The sequence below is a fragment of the Corvus kubaryi genome, unplaced genomic scaffold (assembly GCF_017639235.1).
Source record: "Corvus kubaryi isolate FWS band 111438036 unplaced genomic scaffold, C.kubaryi_AGA036_p1.0 137, whole genome shotgun sequence".
NCBI lineage: Eukaryota > Metazoa > Chordata > Aves > Passeriformes > Corvidae > Corvus > Corvus kubaryi.
In genome coordinates this window covers 16,795,247-16,815,996 of record NW_024580671.1, presented here as the reverse complement: position 1 = coordinate 16,815,996, position 20,750 = coordinate 16,795,247, and the positions used below count along the sequence as shown (strand labels likewise).

General features: G+C 40.0%; 1 protein-coding gene across 3 annotated transcripts in view; it reads right to left on the bottom strand.

The window, feature by feature from the left end:
- Window positions 1–20,750, bottom strand: part of ZNF277 (zinc finger protein 277) — a 46,382-nt gene that overhangs the window by 15,625 nt on the left and 10,007 nt on the right. For all 3 annotated transcript variants that reach the window (XM_042018047.1, XM_042018046.1, XM_042018048.1), the window contains exons 2-4: window positions 10,579–10,774; window positions 7,325–7,413; window positions 5,455–5,537 (exon numbers count right to left, since the gene is read on the bottom strand). In XM_042018047.1, coding sequence (XP_041873981.1) covers window positions 5,455–5,537; window positions 7,325–7,413; window positions 10,579–10,774 — 368 coding nt within the window. The remainder of the gene's footprint in view (window positions 1–5,454; window positions 5,538–7,324; window positions 7,414–10,578; window positions 10,775–20,750) is intronic.

Genomic DNA, 20,750 nt, shown 5'->3' with positions numbered 1-20,750 from the left:
CAAAAATTCCAAGTTTTTCCAAAGGCAGTATGCATCCCAGTTAAGTTCCAGTAAAATTCTCTTAACTTTATATACATGGTGCATGGAAATAAATACAATCCACAGCGAGATCTTGTGCAACTATTTAAATAATTCTGTATAAAACCTGTCAGTTTATTGGTTCTACCTGTGATTCAGGCTTACCTCTGGTAACAGTGAGCAGGTTTATGGGTAACCACCTAACACCCAGTGGAATGACAAACTCAATGGCTAATTGCAGGCAACCTAGAGGGCTTTTTTCTAATACAAGACACAGCCCTGGCAGTTTCTGTAAGAAGCTGTGGCACATACGAACCCAGGGAAAAGGAGAAGGTCATTCCCTTAACCCTGGTTCTGTTTAAAGTAGGGCAACAGGCTAGGTCAGACACTTTACAACACTTGGTGCACTTTCCTAACAACGACAAAATCAAGCAGCAGGTGATTTGTCTCTGTTGCTGTAACAGCAGCAGCGTAGTTATACTGTGGAGTTACTATGCACTTCAGATGGAAAGGCCATAATCATCTGGGACATGAGAGAATCAATGTCTGGATTAAAACTTAGCATATTTTCAGCCTAGCAACATACTACTCTGTACTTGTGTTTTAAGTACTGATAACTGGGAAAGGATTTCATTTCTGTGCAGCACAGAGGGGCTACTGACTGCTTTCTGACATTGGGGATCATGACTGAATTTCTTAGGGGATTTTCTCAATCTCTTTATCTCTTCAGAACCTGCAGTGAAACTTTGTTTTTCCCACCTGCCTCTTTAGTAACTCTTTTATGTGGATTAAAGCACAAATTTGTTCATAGGGTACATCTGAATTACACTCAGCTATGCCTCTTGGATAAACTCCAGAGAAGGTAGAAAAGAAATGAAAAGAGAAAAGAAAGGAAAGACACACCCCCTGAACCCCCGAAGAAATGAGAGGAAGGCTTGAGCTACTGTCATGAAAGGCCCCAACGCATCCTGCAGTGCAGACAGGCTGGTGTGGATGTACTACACCACATCCCGCTGCCCACTGAGAGGTGGCACGAGGTGACACTGGGCACGTAAATGTGCTGTCTGCTTCTCTTCCACAAAAGCACCATGCTGCACCCAGTGAGGGGCAGTAGGGTGATAAGATGCCTGTCAAGAGTGCAGGAGAGTGCTGCACCTGAAGTGCACTTGGCCTGGGGTCCGCGGATGCCGAGAGACATGGGCACACTGTGCCACAGCTCCTTCCAGGGCCCAGATTCAACCACATCACTTGGGAACTGTAGCTGTTGCACATCAGCTAAGAGTCTGTTACCTTGAAAATACATATGCTGGGGCTTTTCTGTTTGTTTTTGTACTACAAGGTGTACATTTAATGTTGGAATCATGCTCAGCAGCGCCTACTCACATTTTAGGCTGTATCTGCTCATGTCCTGCTGCATTATGCAAAACGTCAGCTCACAGAAATGTAAATTCCTATTTTTCAGGGCTGACTCTGGAAAGAGGTGAATGGAGCACACCTTGCCACAGCCCTTCAGCAGAGATGCAATTAAGTAAGACTGCTCCATGCAGGCAGTGAATGTCCCATACCACGTCAGTAGAAACTGGGGCTTTCTCTGATGCGTGGAGCTGCCCCCTCTCTCCACTCAGCAGCATGTTTGGCGCTGTTTGGCTAACCTTGGATTTGAAACCATTATAAACATAGTTTATATACTTTGTAAAAAACACTGGAAACAATCTAAATGGAAATCAAAAGTGATCATGTCCCGTTTGGATAGAAAGGGTTTAAACACCCCCACCCTCATCAATGATATTCCAGTGTAGCTTCTTGATTTTCATTTACTAGGAGGAAAAAAAGTTTTCTGTGGTATTTGGCTGCCTAACTCCAGATTCCTTACTGAGGCCCTTGTTAGCAGCTGCTCTCAGTTATGTCTGAGGAGGAAGGAGAAGCATACTGTATTCTCCATACAGACGATGCTACTGCTACTTCACTCTCTCACCCTTCCCATTTCCCCCTACACTGGCATGCTTGGCAGCTGGGAAGCTTTGACTAATCCAGCATTGTTGCTTTACCAATTTACTCAACAGAGTTGAAAAAATATTTTCCAAGGTAGACCCTCCTTTTTTTGAAATACTGGCATCTTTCATTGCTAGAGGGAACTTTCCAAACCAGAAAGCATATCTGATACTTGGACAGGTGAGGAATTAAAAGCTCCAGTTCACATCAAATACAGCAAAAGCAACAAGTCTGCTCTTCCTTACAGACATTTCCAACCCTCTATTTCACTGCTGGGACTCTGAAGGGAGAACAGCAATTACAATAACTTACATAAAACAGATTTTTCTGAGCAGAGACATTCTGGTAATGAAAGTCAAGCAGAAACTGAAGTTATGAGGCAGGAAATGAGCAATTTGCTTAAATACTTGCACCAGCTTCCAACCTCCTTGAATGTCTGGGGATGTCAGCATTAACTCATTTTGATACTAACACAAAGATACCCAAAACACTTCCAAAAAATGTGGTTTTTTCCTTTATTTTTTTTCTTCTTTTTTTCCTGTACCTCACCCTTGATTCTAGCTGACTCCACAGAGATTGGGTTCCAAATGAACATTGGAATGACTAACTGGGACAGGTATAAGGGATTGTTCCTCTAGCTGTCTGTCCCATTTGCTTTTAGGTTCTTCCTTTCATCACTACTGCTTCTCTTCTTGAGTTGACTCAACTACTGAAGCGATACACGCTAAAACCTACACCTGAAAAGGCTGTAATCAATGACAGGTCAGATGACTTGGATTTTGAAGGGTACTGTGACACTGATGTAGAAGACACTCAGCTCATTCAGGAAGCTGAGTCAATTAAAACGAAAGGAGGAAGAGTTTCATGATATGATGAAAACTAACTATGTAAAGATGTATGAAAAGAAAGAGGGCTGAAATTGCATTAGACACATACCACAGGCTGCCAAGCTGAAGCAGGTGAAAGGTGAAGTTTGTTTGAACTAAGACAAGCAAAAGAAGATGGAGACAGGCTAATATCATAAAATGAAATAGTGAAAACTGACCTTCCCCTACCCCCAAATACATTAGAAATAAACAGCAAAGAAGAACAGAGATCTGATGCAGCAAGAGACCAAACATGAGCAAAGAGGAATGTTTGGAACATTGAGTCTAATTTTGTCACAGCTGTTAAAGAAATGCATTCAAAACAAAAGGAAAAAAGAACCAAAATCAGCTAAGGACAAGAAAGGGTTAAAGGTTGGACATTATATGTATTCAGATCTGACATAATTTACCCAACAGTCATTATGGAATCAGACAAAACTATTTCTGACCATTAGGATGACAAGTCTTCATAAACCCATAGAGGATGGGCAAGATTCCAGAGCGCTTGAGAAAAGCAATTAAATACCCAACATAGGCAAAGAAGGGCCTACAGAACTCAGAAGTAGGTATTAACATGCTGACATTGCTATCTACTCTGTAAGCACTTCTGATGCTGCATTACACTAAACTGGGCTAACATCTCCATCCCTTCCAATGTATAGCTTCAACCTCCTGAACCTCGTCTCAGTTTAAGAAACTGGGGATCATATGAACAGCTCTTCCTGGGAGGCTGGTACAGCTTGCAGTCTTGGTGAAGACTCCTCTTCAGGGTCTTTACTTATTGGGAGAAAGAGAAGCCTCTTCACCTAAACCTACCAGTCAAATGACAGGTGAACAATTTAATACATGAGAGCAAGACAAGGTCAGTGCTGTTGTACGAAGTACGTATTTTCAAAAAAATAGGTTTGAGGATGTTACATTTTTTACATAAAGAAACACCCAAGTGGCTTATATTGACACTGCCCCTCCATGTACCTCTAGTTTTGCTGCCAGGACTTCCTTGCCTGGTACTGCTGCACAACTATGAATTCTTTGTCAAGACTGTGTTTTTCCAAAAGACCGTATCTGTTTTGTATTTCACAGCCTGTCAGCTATTTCGGCAAGCTGTGCTCTCTAACCTACTTCAGGCTCATTCCTTGGCCTCTCTCAATACATCACAGTCACCATTATGTCTCGGCATGACATCCACCTTGGCTAGCTCCCTGCTGCAATACAGCCTGAAATGTTCCTAAACTGGAGTTTCAAAACTGCAGAATGAAATGCTTCAGGCAGCACATTTTAAAGACAGCATTTGTCCTTGTTTGGGCTTGCTGTTGGAGACAGCAGTTAGGATTCAAAGGATACAGAAATATCACTAAAAGTTGTATGGTTCTGGTCCTTATTCTATGCAACTCACATGAGTCCACTTGCCAGCTCATTCTTAATTGCTGGAGTTGTCTGGAGGTAAAAGGCTTTACAAAGCAAAGTAACTATTTAACTTGCAAGACAACGCTCAGATTGCAGCAAAAGGAAATGAAAAAATAAACAGACTTTATTGATGTAACTAAAGCAGTGACTCCATTAGCCCCAACTACAGCTGCAGCTTGATTTCACAAAATCCTTCGGTAAAAACTGAGGATACAATTCTGATATTGGAAACAGTGATAATTGCAAACTATTTCACACCATGATAAGAATGCATATCTCTTTCTTCTCTAATTTAATTACTCTGTAAACAAAACCAGCACTTGCTTTGGGCTAAATTCTCCTAACATGAGGAGATTGTCAACAAGGCTGCTATGTACCATGTAACATTGATTTCTAAATTAGCCCAACAGCAAAACCAGAGTCCAGACGTGATTTCAAACAAGAAAACAGAAAAAAACAGGTCGACAACCTGGACTAAGACTCCTGGAAGCCGGTCAGCATGAGTTTAACTTGAAGGACCATCCGTTCAGAACTGACAATGCCTAGAAGTTCTTGAGTCCAAAGTACTAGGTTGCCATCACCAGGCAAGAAGAATCGAGTGGTTCGTGTGGACTCGAGAGCTGGCATTTCTTGTCCTTTGCATTGCACAGAAGCAATACTGGCCAGCCCTCCTCACTCACACACCACGGTGCTTGTGAGTATGAGACTGTGAATTACTGAAATTTGGGAAAGAGAGTGCGAATGCACAAAAACAACTTGCTCAAAGATTTTGTAGATAAGTATCACTTTCCCTGCTCACAGTATGGCACGCCAAGTTTTATTTTGCTAACTTCCCTAGATGTATATTATTACATGAAAGATAGTGTGTCAACATTGCAGATCCTTGCAAGAAGAAAAATGTTCAGCACATTCAGCCTTTTTCAGTGGTCTGGGCGTATTTTCCACTTGTGTGGAACACTGACATACAACCTGTAAATTTATCCCAAGGAAAAATCTATAAACAGGCGATTAGTGTATGTTTGTGCAGCAGCTAGGGAAATGAACTTAAAAAGAAATTCATAATTTTGCCATCTAGCAAAAAATGCTTTACCTTTAAAATGCCTACTAAGTTACCATATATTACTCTACTGGAGTGTTTACCTTAAAATATGAAACGACAGTAATTTCTTACCAGTTTCTTTTGCTGAAGCTGTTCTCTAAGTAATCTGTCTTCTGGTAAAGCATCACATAAAAGAAAATAATTGTCCTGTTCCTCTGTCAAGAGATTAGAAAGTGTGAGTAAGGAATGGGAAGTTGCAGCTGCTTTGAATATTTCTGGCACATAATTTGCTAAGTCCTTGGAATATGTTAACAATGTATGTTAACAATGGAATATGTTAACAATAATAACAAATACGATTTTTAATCTACAAAAGTTCCTTTAATTTCATAATTTAATGAAACATGTTTAAATATTTGTGCATATTTATATTGGAGTTTGAAGGCAAAAGTCTTGCATAGCTTTTGTCCACTACCAGCTTTATTCATTTCCATGACGGTTCTTCTGGACACATAAAACAATTACCATTGATATTGGTTACAGATTAAAGTCAGCATGAAAGAAACATGAAATCACCTTTCATTTTATCTTATCAGTTATTTCCCTAAGCAATTGTCAGTTTTCACTAGCTATCATAATTTGGTTTATCCTCCCCATGCTCTGACCTATCACGTTACCTTTTACCATCAGGTATTTTTCTACCTGTGAGTATACACAACAACTGTTTAGTACCATACATTGAGACTTGCCTAATTTACATTTCTATGTATATGTTTTACACATATTTTATCTTTAGTAACCTTTTTACTATTTATGGTCATATCCAATTGAAGAAGGCAACAAATTTTATTCAAAGGAATTAAGATTACTCAGCATGCAGGAAAATACAAAAGATAATGGGTTGAGATAAGAACAATTTTCTGGAGAGGGAGAGAGGGGGTGGGGAGGGAGGGAGGGAGAAGGAGAGTGAGAGAGAGAGAGAGAAGGTTCATTGATACTTCATAATTCTGGTATTCAGGTGCTTGATTTGCAGTTTTCAAACTGAGTGGTAAGCATTAAAATTTCAGAAGCAAAAACGTACATATGTAAGAGAAACAGAATTATGATTTTTGGAGTGATTTTCATGTTTTCCAGGGCTATTTTTCCTAAAATTATTTTGAGTAATTAAAAAAATTACTTTCATCTGTTTTGTACTCAGTTTTCACCTTCTAACTATCTCTGACACCAGCCGTATGCATTGTTTCCTCTCTTTTAAGATCTCCATTGATAATTGAAGATGCAGAAAAGCCCTGAAGTTCTTATCTATTTTAGGTAAACTGTGTTCTTCTATTAGAAAAGGAAAGCCAGAGTAATGCATCAGCTACTTCTGAGAAAAAACACTTCCTTCACACGGTCAACACTGTCCCTATGATGGAATGTGCCACCATACCAATGCAGCAGAACAGTGAACTATGGCTTCAGTCTTGTGCTGGAGCCCAGAAAATTGAAGAATTGTACTGCTTCTGTGAAGATAATGTCCCCTGCCACCCTTGGGGCAGTGAGCACTGTGGCAGGGGAAAGAAAGGGGTGTTGTGGCCCCGATGTCCAAGAAGAATTAGCAGCATCAGTGCAGGTGGTGGGCAGGGTGAAGTTAGAAAAGGCAGCTCACTGGGAATGTTTCTCAACATTTTGGAAGGACCATCACCAATTATTTATTTATGTGGTGGGTACTGACACCTCCCCAGCCACGATGTGAGCAGCTCTGCTTCCAGGCCTTGATTTGCAACGGGCCCCAGTTCACAGCGCATTTAAGCACGTATTGAGCTCATCCTCACTCAGCACAGTGCAGAAGCATGTGCTGTAATCCCTGGAAAAGGTAAGTTTAAATATGTGCTTAAGAGTTAAACATTACTTCTGTGGTTTTCTGACCTAGCGTCAGACACACTTAGCTGATCAAAGCAGCAGTATATGCCAGAAATTATCACGTGACCTGCCCATCAGAGTAAGCAAGCAGCATACGTACCTAATGGAGCTTTTGAATTTGTTCTTATCACACTACAAAAGTCTGTGGTAGGTTGTTCTGCAAACCTCCTCTTCCAGTGCAAGATGTAGCTTTAAAAATAAGGGGGAGATGATTAGTGAAAAAGGAAACACCAAAAAACTTTTAATAAACAATTGATCAGCTCTTGTTTTTTCATGCTCTAAATTCTTAAGTGGTTTTCTTTCTTTGTTTACCTCCTGTGTCCATTCTTTCTTCCTTCATATTAGTTTTCAATTTTATGAAATTAATTCAGTTTCACTTAAACTGGGTTTAACCATGCTGTCAAAGTTAAGAACTCAATAAGCAGATTTGCACCAAGCTTTCCATAAATACTGTGAGCTATTCACATCTTCAGACAAAAGTGCCACTCAGATGCATCTTTACTGAAAAGATTTATTAGAGAGCATCCTCAAATTCCCAAAATATTGTACTCTGTGTTCTGCAAGATGCAGTCAGGAAGCTGAAACTCAGTAAAAACACCAGCTTGACAAAAGTGAGGTTTTGGCAGGTCTCCTGTGGAGTTACAATGAAAGCTGTAGCTTGGCAGACAACTGGAAAGACAGAAAAATGAAGTCCCTGAACACCTGGGGATAAGATAGCAGACAGAATAAGAAAAGCCCTAAACACATTTTGAAGGTTTAACCCATCAACTACCATTGTTTAAAAACATTCTGTACTATCTTTGTTGGTATTACAGCTGCATCAACAGAACCCAACTGAGATTAGATTTTCACTGAACTAGGAAGCTACTGTCTAACCAAGAAGAAATCATCGCTTCATTTATATGATGATGGGAACCAAGCAATTCTTGTGCTAATTATTCAGAATTTTACTACAAAATATAATCTGAACATGCTTAAGTGCTTGCTTATATTTATACTCATGTATGATATAAGTCATGTGAGAGTTGGTAAGATAAAGGCTATTCAATGATTGCTTCTTATTATGTGCCATCAAATTAAGAAAAGAATAATTAAAAAATCAGATATTATTATGAGGGCATTTTTAAACAGCTGCAGCTTTTAATACTTGTGCAATCTGTAAGTTTACTTGCCACAGCTATCACATCCCATAGTGGCTCACACTTCCTCTACCATCTCACCTAATATATTTAAGGACTTCAACTGCAGCAGCCAAGGAACCAGCACATATTTCTTTCTGCTAACTCTGACATGGAGAGGACTAACCTCTGGTGCAGCAGACAGCTGAGCACAGTGAAGCCAGCACGTGTGGCTGAGGCTCACTCAGCAGCATCATCAGATGTCAGTAAGCGAGAGGTGGCTCTTTAGTTGTTCCCCTGCCTACTCCACTGTTGGTAATGCCCATTGGAAGAGTTGCTACACAGAACTGCAATTCTTCCAGATTAAGTCATCCTTGAGCTTTTAGGACATGTGCAAATGAAGAGATTTCAAGAGCTCATTTAATATATGTCTGTCCCTTGCACTGAGAGAAATGAACACTAGCACAAACTCACCTGCCCATAACTGTTTGTGTCACGGAAGTTACAGTTAAGGGATTTCGTATCATAAGACTTAAACCAAATAATCAATGACCAGATAAAACCAATGCCTTGTCATACTAACAGGGAGACAGAATGAGTGATCATGTTGAGTCATGAAGCAGAAACTTATTCCCCTTATCTCTTCCCTCTGCCCTTATGCTAAATTATCTTTATTCTTCAAAGTTTAAAAAAAAAAAAAAAAAGAAAAGAAAAAAGTTTTCCACTAGCACTGGTCTTTTCTGGATTATTCCTTTCTTGCAGTTCTGTCAAGAAATGTATTCCTAAGACTGCCAGTAACTCATTGCTAAGCATAAAAATAATACCATCTTTTCAGAGTTGAACTCCATATTTTCCACTCCTCAGTTCAACACTTCAGAATATACTCTTTTTTGTGCATAGTTTTAGACTATTTTACTAATACAGCAAATCAGAGAAAGCACACTTCAGAGTAACAACTCCATCATTTCATGTCCTGGGGCCACTTTCTACAAGATTTGGCTACCTTCCAATTGCATTAGCAGCAAAAAGAATCCAAATGGGCACTTTCTGAAGTGGTGATTTTAAAATACATTTCTATTAATGCAAAATAATTCCCCCAAGCACACTTAAACTGGCGGTCCATGACTGAGCAGTTCTGATTCCTTTATTTACCTGAAGACACTAGTACTATCTCCAAAGAACAGTACATTCTCCTTCTGCCTGCCCTCAGCAGAAAAGCAAACAAAAACTACCATCAGTTTTCAATTTTAAGTAATATTAAGATCAGACATCTGATTAAGGATTTATATGGTTTACATTTCTCTTCCTGAATTATATTGTATTATTTATTTAATTTTTTTTTTTGAGTCTTGATAGACACGAAGTCCTGGCTTTGACTGAGTAACTAGTAACAGAAGACCTACCAGAAAACTCATTTTAGTTGAGAAATTATCCATCTAACACTTAAACACTACAGCAGAACTATCTACAGACTGGCAGGTACTGTCTAGCCTTCTCCTGGCCCATACATTACTGTGGAAAGCAAAATGCCAAGCAAGTACCTCGTCTCTGAAGCTACAAGCCAGCTGGGGCTATGCCAGCTACTGGAGGAAGTTAAGAGAGAGAAAGCCAAATGTGACCCTGGTGAGATGATCAATGACACAGCTGTAGAAGGAGTCACAGTTGTATGCAGATTACAGTACTGTAAAGCACTGTAGTTAAGTTAAGGATTAAATGTGATTTTGATGGGGGAATACTGTCAGCCTTAAAATAGCACAAACAAATTTCATCCCAGAATGTGAGAGATCCTGTACTGAGCAGCTTCTGCGTGCAATACACAGCTTTAGGACATTGTACAGGGGTAGAAATAGTCTTGCCCTACACAAATAAAATCAAAAAAAGATTAGAAGAGCTGATTGTCTGGAATAGGCTTTACTAAAAACCGGCTTTGTAGTTTGCACACAACTTGTTGATTAGTGACAGGACCTGAGAAGACCCTAGGATATATCAAAAAAAGTCAAACACAGGAAAAGCCATGTATTCTAAAACTGAACTCATTAGTCCCAGCAACATATAGGGACTAGGGAGAGGGAAGGGAATAGGAAAACAACCTTACAGTCCAGCAGCAAATTGCTCATAAGAAAATTTAACAGAAGTCCTCTCACAACATCTTTTAAAAAAGATGATCTGTACTTTTCCAAAGCTTTCCATAACATCTGCAGACATACACACTCATTTTAAATGATATAACCCTTACCTTCTAAAATCTGCAACCAGTTTCACATCTGCTATGACGAGCTTGTGTTCAATAATCATGTGCTTCAGGAGCTGGTTTTGTTCTGCTAAGACATAGCATTCTTTGCAGAAAATACAAGGCACATAGGGAGAACTTTCTACTGCAACACCACCTGGACTTTCTGGCAGAGACAGAGGCTCCAAAATACACTCGGTATCTAAAATAAATAAAAATAATAATTAATTTTGACTAGGTAAATAAATGTACATCTCTTGAAGTACTTTCAGGTAGTACATGTAAAACCTGTTTGAGTCTCGGTTTTGTTGCATGGATCACTTCAGGAGCAAGATGCTTGGAAGAGGGTTGACTGCATTGTTTCCAAGGACAGTGGGAAGTTAGCACAGGACAGTTCTCAGGTATCTGTCCCAAATGAAACTCCTAGCTGACACCAAGTCAGTCATACACAAGTGCTCTGCTTACTACTGAAGAAGTTTTATGATGAGAAACCTACTTTTCTTCCTCTCACTATATCTAGTCTAACTGTTGATACGAATGAAGCTACTCTCTGTGGCTCCCTGAGCCACATTGCTCAGAGCATCAGGAGGGATTTAGACTGTATAGGACGAACTGGTTTGCATGTTAATTTTCCTAATTATACTTTTATTTATTGCAGAATACTTTTATAATTTTCTGACTGACTCTTGAAGATACACATTTGTCTTGCCTTTTTTTCCCCATTAGCATGTGATTTACTGCTCTATTGATGCCTTAGGTTTTAACGTTTACATTTTTCAAATCCTGTACTGCCTAGTGTGTAACTCTGAAGTTTCTTGTGGCCTATTAGCAGCTGTCCTCTCATGCTGGTTAGACATAACAAGCCTCTCCAAGCTTGCTCTCCTAGGACACCCAGACTGTCCTAAGCCCAAAATGTGTAAACTAAGAGGAGGGCAAACTTGGGGTAGTTACATCATTAACTGAAGTTTTAATTGGAAAATTAACCCTGATATGCAGATGAACCAAACTTATAAAAGTGTGAAGAACTTGTGACCTGGGGTCCATCTTGGGTATAACCTTTAGCCTGCCCAGGGTGTACTTTGAAGGCCCTTCAAATAAATTCCTACCTTCATTCCCTTATTCTTGTCTCATCTCTGTGTTTAGGTGGCCATCTCGGGCATCACTATGACAAAAGACTATCCTTGATAAAGATTACTGCCACACAGATGCTTATGCCCACCAGAACCCTTTCTAGCTGTACCAATGTTGAGGAAGGGGCAGCCATGCTCCATGTAGAAAGGTCAATGGCCCATGTTTGCACTATTCTGTACCAGTCAGACACAGGTTGCTCAAGCGACAGCACACAGAGGTGAGTCACTGCCACATGTTGTCCTGGGGTTATATGTGTGTGTTCCCCATTTAAACACCACTGGTCTAAATTCATAAGCTCTTCCATAGGCATAAATTAGTGTAATTCATTAAGAAACACTGTTTGACCAAGGGAGTTCAAGAGTTGGCCCCATTAGCCTAACCAAATTCCAGCTGTCCAGAAATAAACTGTGGCGTTTATTTTCCAAATTAATCATACCTCAGTCTTGGGTTAGGGTTTATCTTGGAAGCAAATGCCAGTTTCAACACATATCTTCAATTTTAGCTACAGTAAACAGAAAGAAGCTCCCCATGTTCCTACCCTCTCGAGGTTGAACACTGGAAAAAAATGGGTCTCCTGGACTCTTGTACTATGAAGTTAGTTTGTGCAGCACAAGAATAAACTCTGTGTCTCTGGATTCCTGCAGTGACATGAACACCTCTGTAAAAAAATGGAATTTCACAGAATCACAGAATGGATGAAATTGGAAGGGACCTCTGGAGGTCATCTGGTCAAGGACTCTAAAGCAGGACCACCTAGAGCTGCTTGCTCAAGACTATATCCAAATGGCTTCAACTCCATAACCTCCTTGGTGCCAGTGCTCAGACACCCTCACAGTGCAAAACCATTTCCTGATACTCAGAGGGAACTTCCTGGGCATCAGCTTCCAAAGATATCTAAGCACTGTGGAAAGATGGCAGCACACAGAGCATGGTATTACCTGGAGCAAGGCAGCTGCTGTGCACAATCTAACACTTTTCTTCTCAAAATTTTACCTGCACTTCAGCCCATTCCCTTCCCTCAGAAATGTTTTTATTAAACTGGCATTGCAGAAATTGTTACGTTTTGTTCTATTTTAAGAACAGCAGTGGCTACACTATGTGCTAGAGCAATCATCACAAAAGGATCAAATCTCCCAAGCAAAGTTGATGGTACCTGCAAGAGTCCAGCTTTGTCCATTCTTACAGTCAGTAGTGTTGCTGAAGAAGCATTAAACTATGTTTACTGAGAAAAGTAGAACTTAATTTCCTTTGCAATTGCTGATGCCAAGTGAACTAAGAAGATACTCTGTCAGCCAGTTCAACTGTACCCACTAAGCAGCAACACTGCTTTTTGTTCATTTTTGGTATAGGTCTCTTGCAATGACCTATTTAAACATTTAGAAACCCAAATAAGTAAGTGCCTATCTGCCTCAAGAACTCAACTTTCAACAGATAGGTGTGTATGGAAGGAACTGGTACTCAACTTTGACATGGAACCAATACAGTTATTTAGTAAGAATACTGTGGATAGCAACCACTTGTGCTGGAAAAACAGAACTGCTAAGTCTTTAACTGTAGTCATGAGCTGCTGAAAGGAATAAACAGGGGTGAAGAATTTTTTTGCTGCCCAACCAGAGTACCTAATACTAAAAGAGAGTAACTTCAGGCTACTGGAGCAGTTTGGAAACTGCAGAAGCTTATGCAATTTCTTTCGAAGGCACTTAAAAGAGGAGGCGAAGGAAAAAAGAATCCATGTAAATATCTTTTTACTTATCTGCTACAAAAAACACTGAACAAGAGAATAAATGCACAGAGCTGAACAAATGCACAGCCTTTAGCGTAGCACTTACCGGACTAATGTAGCACAAACCTCAAAACAGTACAAATAAATCTAGGCATAATATTGAAATCTCTGCAAAAGCAGCTAATTTTGTTTCTATATTTGAAGCAGAGTGGCCACAGGTACTGAATAAAAGCTGTTAACTATAGCACAGCTCAGGGCTAACAGGGAAATAAAAACACTCAGACGCATTCTCAGACTCCAAGACTCCCACATGCAGAGACACTTGAAAATGAGGGAAAAGCAACAAGCTTTTGTCTTAGAACCTACTGCAACAAGAATGACTTCACCGGGACAGATTAAATACTCCTCTAGTGCATGTGCCCTGGTTGACAAGGGCAAGAAGCAATTACCTAGGAATGGTATAAAAATAGGGCAAACAGATCACACAAATAGAGTAGTCTTCCAGAAATCTGAGTGTGGAGAGTTTAAGTCAAAGTCTATATGAGCCCCTCAGTTAAGAAGCTTTTTTTTTTCTCCATCAACTTATTTCTGCACTATTTGAAATTGTTGGTCTTTCAACACCTACAAAAACTTGCAGCAACTTTTCATGTTTTCATAATGGTCCTTGATTCCTTGATGTCCTGGTTCAACTCTTGGCTAGTTCTACTCTACCCTTCATGTCCTAAGAGGTAGCCTCAAAATGTCCAAGAGTGGAAGAAAATATGTTTCTAAATCAGCACAGGATTTTTTTTTCAATCTCTCCTCTACTTACTTTTTATTTCTGGTATTTCACTTGCTTTTAGAATCGTTGAATAAACCACTGAATTCTCTTCAATGATTCAAAGTCTTGTAAGTTGTGAATTCAGTGTTAGTCAAGACAGTGGTCATATTCTTTGTGTGTTCACTCCTGTGTGTTACTCTGCATTTGTTAACATTGAATTGCACTTTTTTTGGGTACAGTTTGCTCAAATAGCATGAGATTTCCTGCAATGCTTCAGTTGGCCCTCCTGCTTTACCACTTGGGAAAAAAAATGTGTATTAACAGCAAAATCTATCACCCTTCTTATTTGTGTCTGTGATGAACAGCACAGGACTCCTGACACTCCCGACGAGAAGAGAGCCCTATAGGACCCATCCATTAAGTTTTGGATGAATACTGTTGTTGCCCCTGAGTTTTTCTCCTCTGCCCAATAGAAGAGCAGCATGACTGTTATGCAAACAGATATCCCAAAGGCTTCACAGAAAGCCCTCTGAACTCAGGAACTAAGAAAATCGCTCTCAATCACAGAACTGGCAGCTGACACCATGTTGTTCAACCTTTAACAGGACAGATAAAACAATGTATGGTCTTTAACAGCTAATTCAGAGCTAAAAAATGTAGATTAGTAGAAAGAACAGAGGAATATATTCTTTGAAAACTAAAACTAAGAAGTATACCAAGTTCTTCAGGGGAAAGTAAAATAAATACTTTGAAGATATTTGACAATGAGATGGTATAGAAAACAATTTACTTCCAAAACTAGAATAAGCACTGTTTTTTGTTATAAGCACCCACAGGACACCCAGTACAATGATTTCTGATCCCTGCACAGGGACTGTACATACCATCACAACAGTGGGGAAAAAAAAGTAAATAAAAAAAAGAACTGCCTGTTATAAAAATTATATGGCTTTATTTATTTTAAGAATTGTTATAATATAGACTAGCTAATCTTTACAGCTAGGGAAGCAACAAGATGAAAATGGATTAATTTTCCTTACTAGAACACTTTTACTTTTGAATGCAATCATTCTCATCCTCAAACCAATGTTCATTTGCACAATTAAGTAAATGTTACACCCACACAGTTATAACACAGATTACAGCAGAACAGGCAATGTACTCCACCTGCACAATCACACATGCAATTATCACAAAGCAATATGCCATGCAATTTTATGGCCAATACAATAGATACTATTATCAAAAAGAAAAGGAAGGAAAGATTCGGCCTTTGAACGGGAGTTTTGAAAGGCAAGGTCCTCAAGAGATGGTTTAGCCAGTGTAACCAGTTGCTTCCACCAAGAAGCACAGGGATGTCTCATTATTCTGTCTTTCTCCACCTTATCCTACCACTCCTAATCATCTACCACTGCCCTTCTGCTTGTGCTGGCTCCCAGGCCTGCCAAATCCTATGATGAGTCAAGCCAACTCTTCACCAGAAATAACTATTCATTCCTTTCTTTTTGCTCTATAATGTTGAAAATGCTCACACAAGAGTCCACCAGGGGCAAGAGCAAACTAAGGCGTGCACGGTGAGAAGCAATAAGGTGAAATGGAATCTTCCTCTCAGCTTCCTCCTCTCTTCTCAGCTGTACAGCCTCAGCTGTCTCATAGAATTTTAGCATAAGCCTGCCACAGTGTGCAAGGTTTCTTCAAAGGCATTATACACAAAGGAAAAGAAACCACTACGATTTTATCACTGCTCCCTAACAAGGACACTCAGCACTGGCTTCAGTTTGCAGAATCCACTGTTGCCAGCATGAGCACACCTAAAACACTAAATGCAGTGTGGAACTCTTGTGCTCAATTCTACTTGGTTTGCAGGTCTGAACTACCTGCTCTGACTAGCTGTAGTGGTTTGGTCTAAAATACTCATTACTGTTTACCTTCTGTGAGATAAGAATTAGGAGAAACGCAAAGCAGGCACCAAACTTGAAAGAATATAAAGAAGTTTATTAACAGACCTAAAAGAAGAAAAAAAAGATGATATCACACCTTCAGAACTCTCCTCCTCCCCCCACCTTCTTCCCTTCTCCCACTGACAATGTGAAAAGACAACCCTTGAGATGTTCAGTCTGTTTATCACTTCCATAATAACCTTGTTCAGTCCATTTAGGAAGAGGAGTCTCTCTTGCCCATGCTATGAAAACATTATCACAACGAGCCAGCCACCAAGGTTGGTTCTCTGCTCGCATGTGAGTCCCTTCCCATGACTTGCAGCTTTTCCCACAACTGCGTTCGAGGGTCCACTCTTGAATTACTGGGGTACAATTTTAAGATTGAGCTGTTCAGAAACGAAAGTTCTCTTCACCCATCTCTGGGAGCATTTCATCTCTAAGAACAGAGGCCCTTCTCCTTCCCTGGGAGCAAAGGGTCCTCCTCATCTTCATCTCTAGGACTATCTCTGGGAACATCTCTAGGAACAGAGGTTTTCCCCTTTTCCATTTGGAGCAAAAGTCCTCATCGCTTCCATCTCTCCCTGTTCAAACTTCTCATGAAATTACAGCTGTTTCAGCATCTGCCTATCTCAGCACAGGTGCTTTTGCTCACAAGTACAAGTTGAATGCTCCACCCTCCATGCCTTCATGAAATTACAACGGGTACTCTGATATATCATAGCTTTACAACAGAATTTCAGCTTTAAGCATCTCTTCTTTCTCTTCCCTCAGGTTTTCAGCTCTTCACAGCACTAAAAGGGTTAATCTCACCCAGGCCTTGCAGCTGGAATTTCGCTTATCGCTGTTGCTCACATGATCTCTGCTGGACAACAGGGCAGCTTCAGCTGAATCTTGGCTGCGCTGGAGAGGGGGAGCCGCCCGTCTGCACATAGCAGGGCTGGGGGGGGAGGGGGTTCCATGGCTGGAACAGGTCCATCGGCTCCAGGATGGCCGTAGCCCAGCCTGGCCTGGCCCGAGCAGGGCCTGGGCCGGGCCCACTGGCCCCCACACTGGGCCTGCAGCCACCTGTGCCAGCACTGGAAACGAGAGAGAGCTTGGGGGGGGGGTTTGTCTATTCTTAAGTGTGGATCACAGAGGCGGTCACAATTTTAAGTGGCTCAAAGAATTGTCCATATTCAAACTGGCCGCTGATAGGTTCTGTCAGGTCACAGAGGAAGCTGTAAGCACCCCTTAGCAAGAACATCACTTCCGGGACTACACTTGCTAACCCATGACACTAGCTCTGGGGACAAACTGAACACTGCTGCATAAATTACATTCTCTAACTAGAAAGTGGAGGTATTTGGGTTCAGATGAATGAAGTAACTTCACTGTTATAACTCTTCACTCCTTCACTCCTTCACTCAGGTTCACCTGATGTGCAACCTGCAGCCGCGCCTCGAACGCCAGAGCTCAGGGAACAGCAGACTCTGCAAGCAGGCAACCAGCAAGCTGAGGGAGGAACTCCCTAAACTAGTCTGCAGGGAATGCTGAGGACAGGGGCACTCACATCCTTCTTTTGAAGCTTTGCCACTGGATAAAAAGGAATGAGAGTCACAAGACCAGAGGAAAAGGAACTAAGTCCAAAAACAAAGGGTTTTAACTAGGGAAGATTTAAAATAGATTAATCAATTTATTATTAAATGAAGAATACTTTGGAAATTCAAGACTTTGCAAAGTCTGAGAACTGAAATGATGAAACAGGAATTCATACAAATTTGCTTAAGATATATTTACAGGTTTCCTGTCATTTTTTGTAGTCTCTGGCACAGCAACAAGGCCTCAGGCTGAAGACTTTACAATGTAAATACAGACATGAAGAGTATACATTTATAAGCCCACTGTTGGTAACACAAGGATAATGAAACAAAATAAGAACATCTGCTGGAATGTTAAGTGTCTTTCTAATTAATCCAATAGTTGAATGGATCAATTCATTACCAACAAATCTGGTTTATTATCTCATTAATACAGCCGGTTAATATTATGAGGAGATTAGCACAAGAACTTGAAATGATCCTGAAACAAAAATGAACACAACAAAGACATACTGGTGAATACAGGAGTCCAAATAATGAGCAAAAGACAGGTTTTTAGACATGCAAAGAACAAAGGGGAGAAAGAATGACAGGAAAACAAAAGACACCTAGCAAACCTGGCACTCCACACTAACAGCCCAACAGATGCCGAATGGAAAACAAAAAGGCTGAGCACCCTCCCCTGAGTTCTCATTGATTACATGGCAAAACCATGTAGTTATCAAAATGACCAAACCCCCACGGAGAGTACACTGGGGAACCAACCTGTATTCCTATAGGTAACTCTGCACAGAACAGTGCTGCACTGAAAAATCTTTAGGAAATGAGTAGTTTTAAAGCTCTGTCTTGGAATCAATTGTTTCTGAGCTGATGAAAGAGTATCGAGAAGGATCGGCTTGACACTCGGAATACATACATGACAGCTTCCCCGTTTTGCAGCCTTGGCACTGCAGCATCTATTTGTTGGCACAGCAGCATTCCCTAATTTGTGGTCATATTCTTGGAAGCAATTTTATACTGATTACAGGATTTTTCCTTTGTTTTCCAGAGTACAAAAGATGGGTGACTAATGACTTGCCAAATAAACAGAATTCAAAGCCAAAACTCAGAATAATGAAAATAAAACACCCTGCCATGGTCCTCACCAATACATGCAAATATGTTTCCTAGTGAAAGAAGAATCAATGTACATAATCATGTCCTACCTTGATATATTGAAGCCCTCAAGTACTTCTATTAAGTTGAATTAAGTCTGTGTTCATGAGGAATTATTTAGCTACTACTTCTGCTTGTTAACACGCTATGAATGATATTTAGTTAAAATGTCCATGTGCTCTAGGGGACAACACATCCTGTATCTTCCCCCAAGATCAATCAGTCTCAACCCTGCCTGTTTTTTCATTGAATGCAAATGAGCACTTCAAAAGAATACTTAATCCTATGGCTAAAGCTCCTCAGTTTTACAGAAACTGTACATATTCTGTAGCATTTGCTGTCTAGGAATATGAGAATTTTATTCCAGTCAAATGACAGCTTTAAGAAAAGCTGTAAGTTATGGAATCCTAATAACTCAGGACAGAGTTTCTACAGAGCAGGTGTCTGCTGGGAGCTGGAACTAACAGAAATACAACTGGGCTTAATAGCCATATTTAACAGGGCTGCTCTGTCGGGGAGCTTAGGATGTTGCAGTTTCATTAGCATTAACAAGTGTTGCTATGGGTACCACAGCACAGGCATCAGAACACAACTGAATAGGACTGGGAAAGTGATTAATAAAAATGTGAAGTGCTGGAATTTTAATAAAACAAAACCAATGTGCTTGCCATTAAGATCATGTTTAAATTATACACTACATTATTGCCCAGTTCAGCAGCAGATACATGCCACTGCTTGTTGTCTTTCTGCTCGAGCCCAGACAAACCCCCACATCTGTAAAGACCAGAGCAAACCTACTGTTCTCACACAGAGAGGGACACACGTGGCCCCCCCCCCCACTAATGAAAGTGACCCTAATAAGTATTCATAACAATATTTAAGTGCTGATGTTAATATGCAATTTATAAATATTTAACACACTACAGCAGGTTCTATTGCAAGCTCAGAACCATATAATGCCTCATTCCTGGGTAAATGACACAGACATATTAGTGTACTAAATTCAGGGTTTGATACTTCGGTCACAAATACGAAACAGTATTTATCCACTTCAGAATTATATACTGAACAATTTTATTATATTTTTTAGAGCTTCTCTGATTTCTTATGACTTCTGTTTAACAAAATTTCTGTTTACCTTTTCTTGTTTAGTGTGATCACGTGACTTGGTAGACATAGAGAGCTGAGATCCATATTATGTACTAAAATAAGGGATTAGAAGCAATGATTAAACCCTAGACTATAATCTGGAAAGATTAACGGAGTAATTATGTAGCCTGAAACTCAGAATGGTGAGTTACAAAGAAGAGAAAGAAAATATCCAACAGAAGAATTTGAAATGGAAGGACAAAAATGATCATCCAGGTTCTTCTTTTGTACTTATCACCCAAATCTATCTGATAAAAATTAGCAGCTTTTCTTCTGTTTAACATGCTATTTAGTACAAAGGCATACCAAAGACATCATAATAAAGCATAAACAATGCTGTTTAAATTTAAGGTGCAAAGATTGAATTTCTGCTATTTTCACAGGAAAATTTTGGGGGGGGCAGGGGAAGTACAATTTTGTGCCAAGGTGATCTAGACCGTCATTCTGAAACATTAAAAAATACTGGAAGGCACCACAAGTAAAAAAATGCATATGCAAATGAAGTATTTGTGTATGTTACCACTGTCACTGTTCTGCTTAACCCTCTGCAAAGAGCAGCAAGCTGGAAATAGGCACTTACTTTACATTTACTGCGTCTGTGACCTTAGCTCTCCCAAAAAGAAGGGGTCTTAACAATATGTTTAATATGGATAGTAATACTTCATTGCTACAATTTATCTTCGCAGTGCCTTTAACAAACACTGTACTGAGCGTAGTAACTTTCATGCCAGCATTGCTATGTA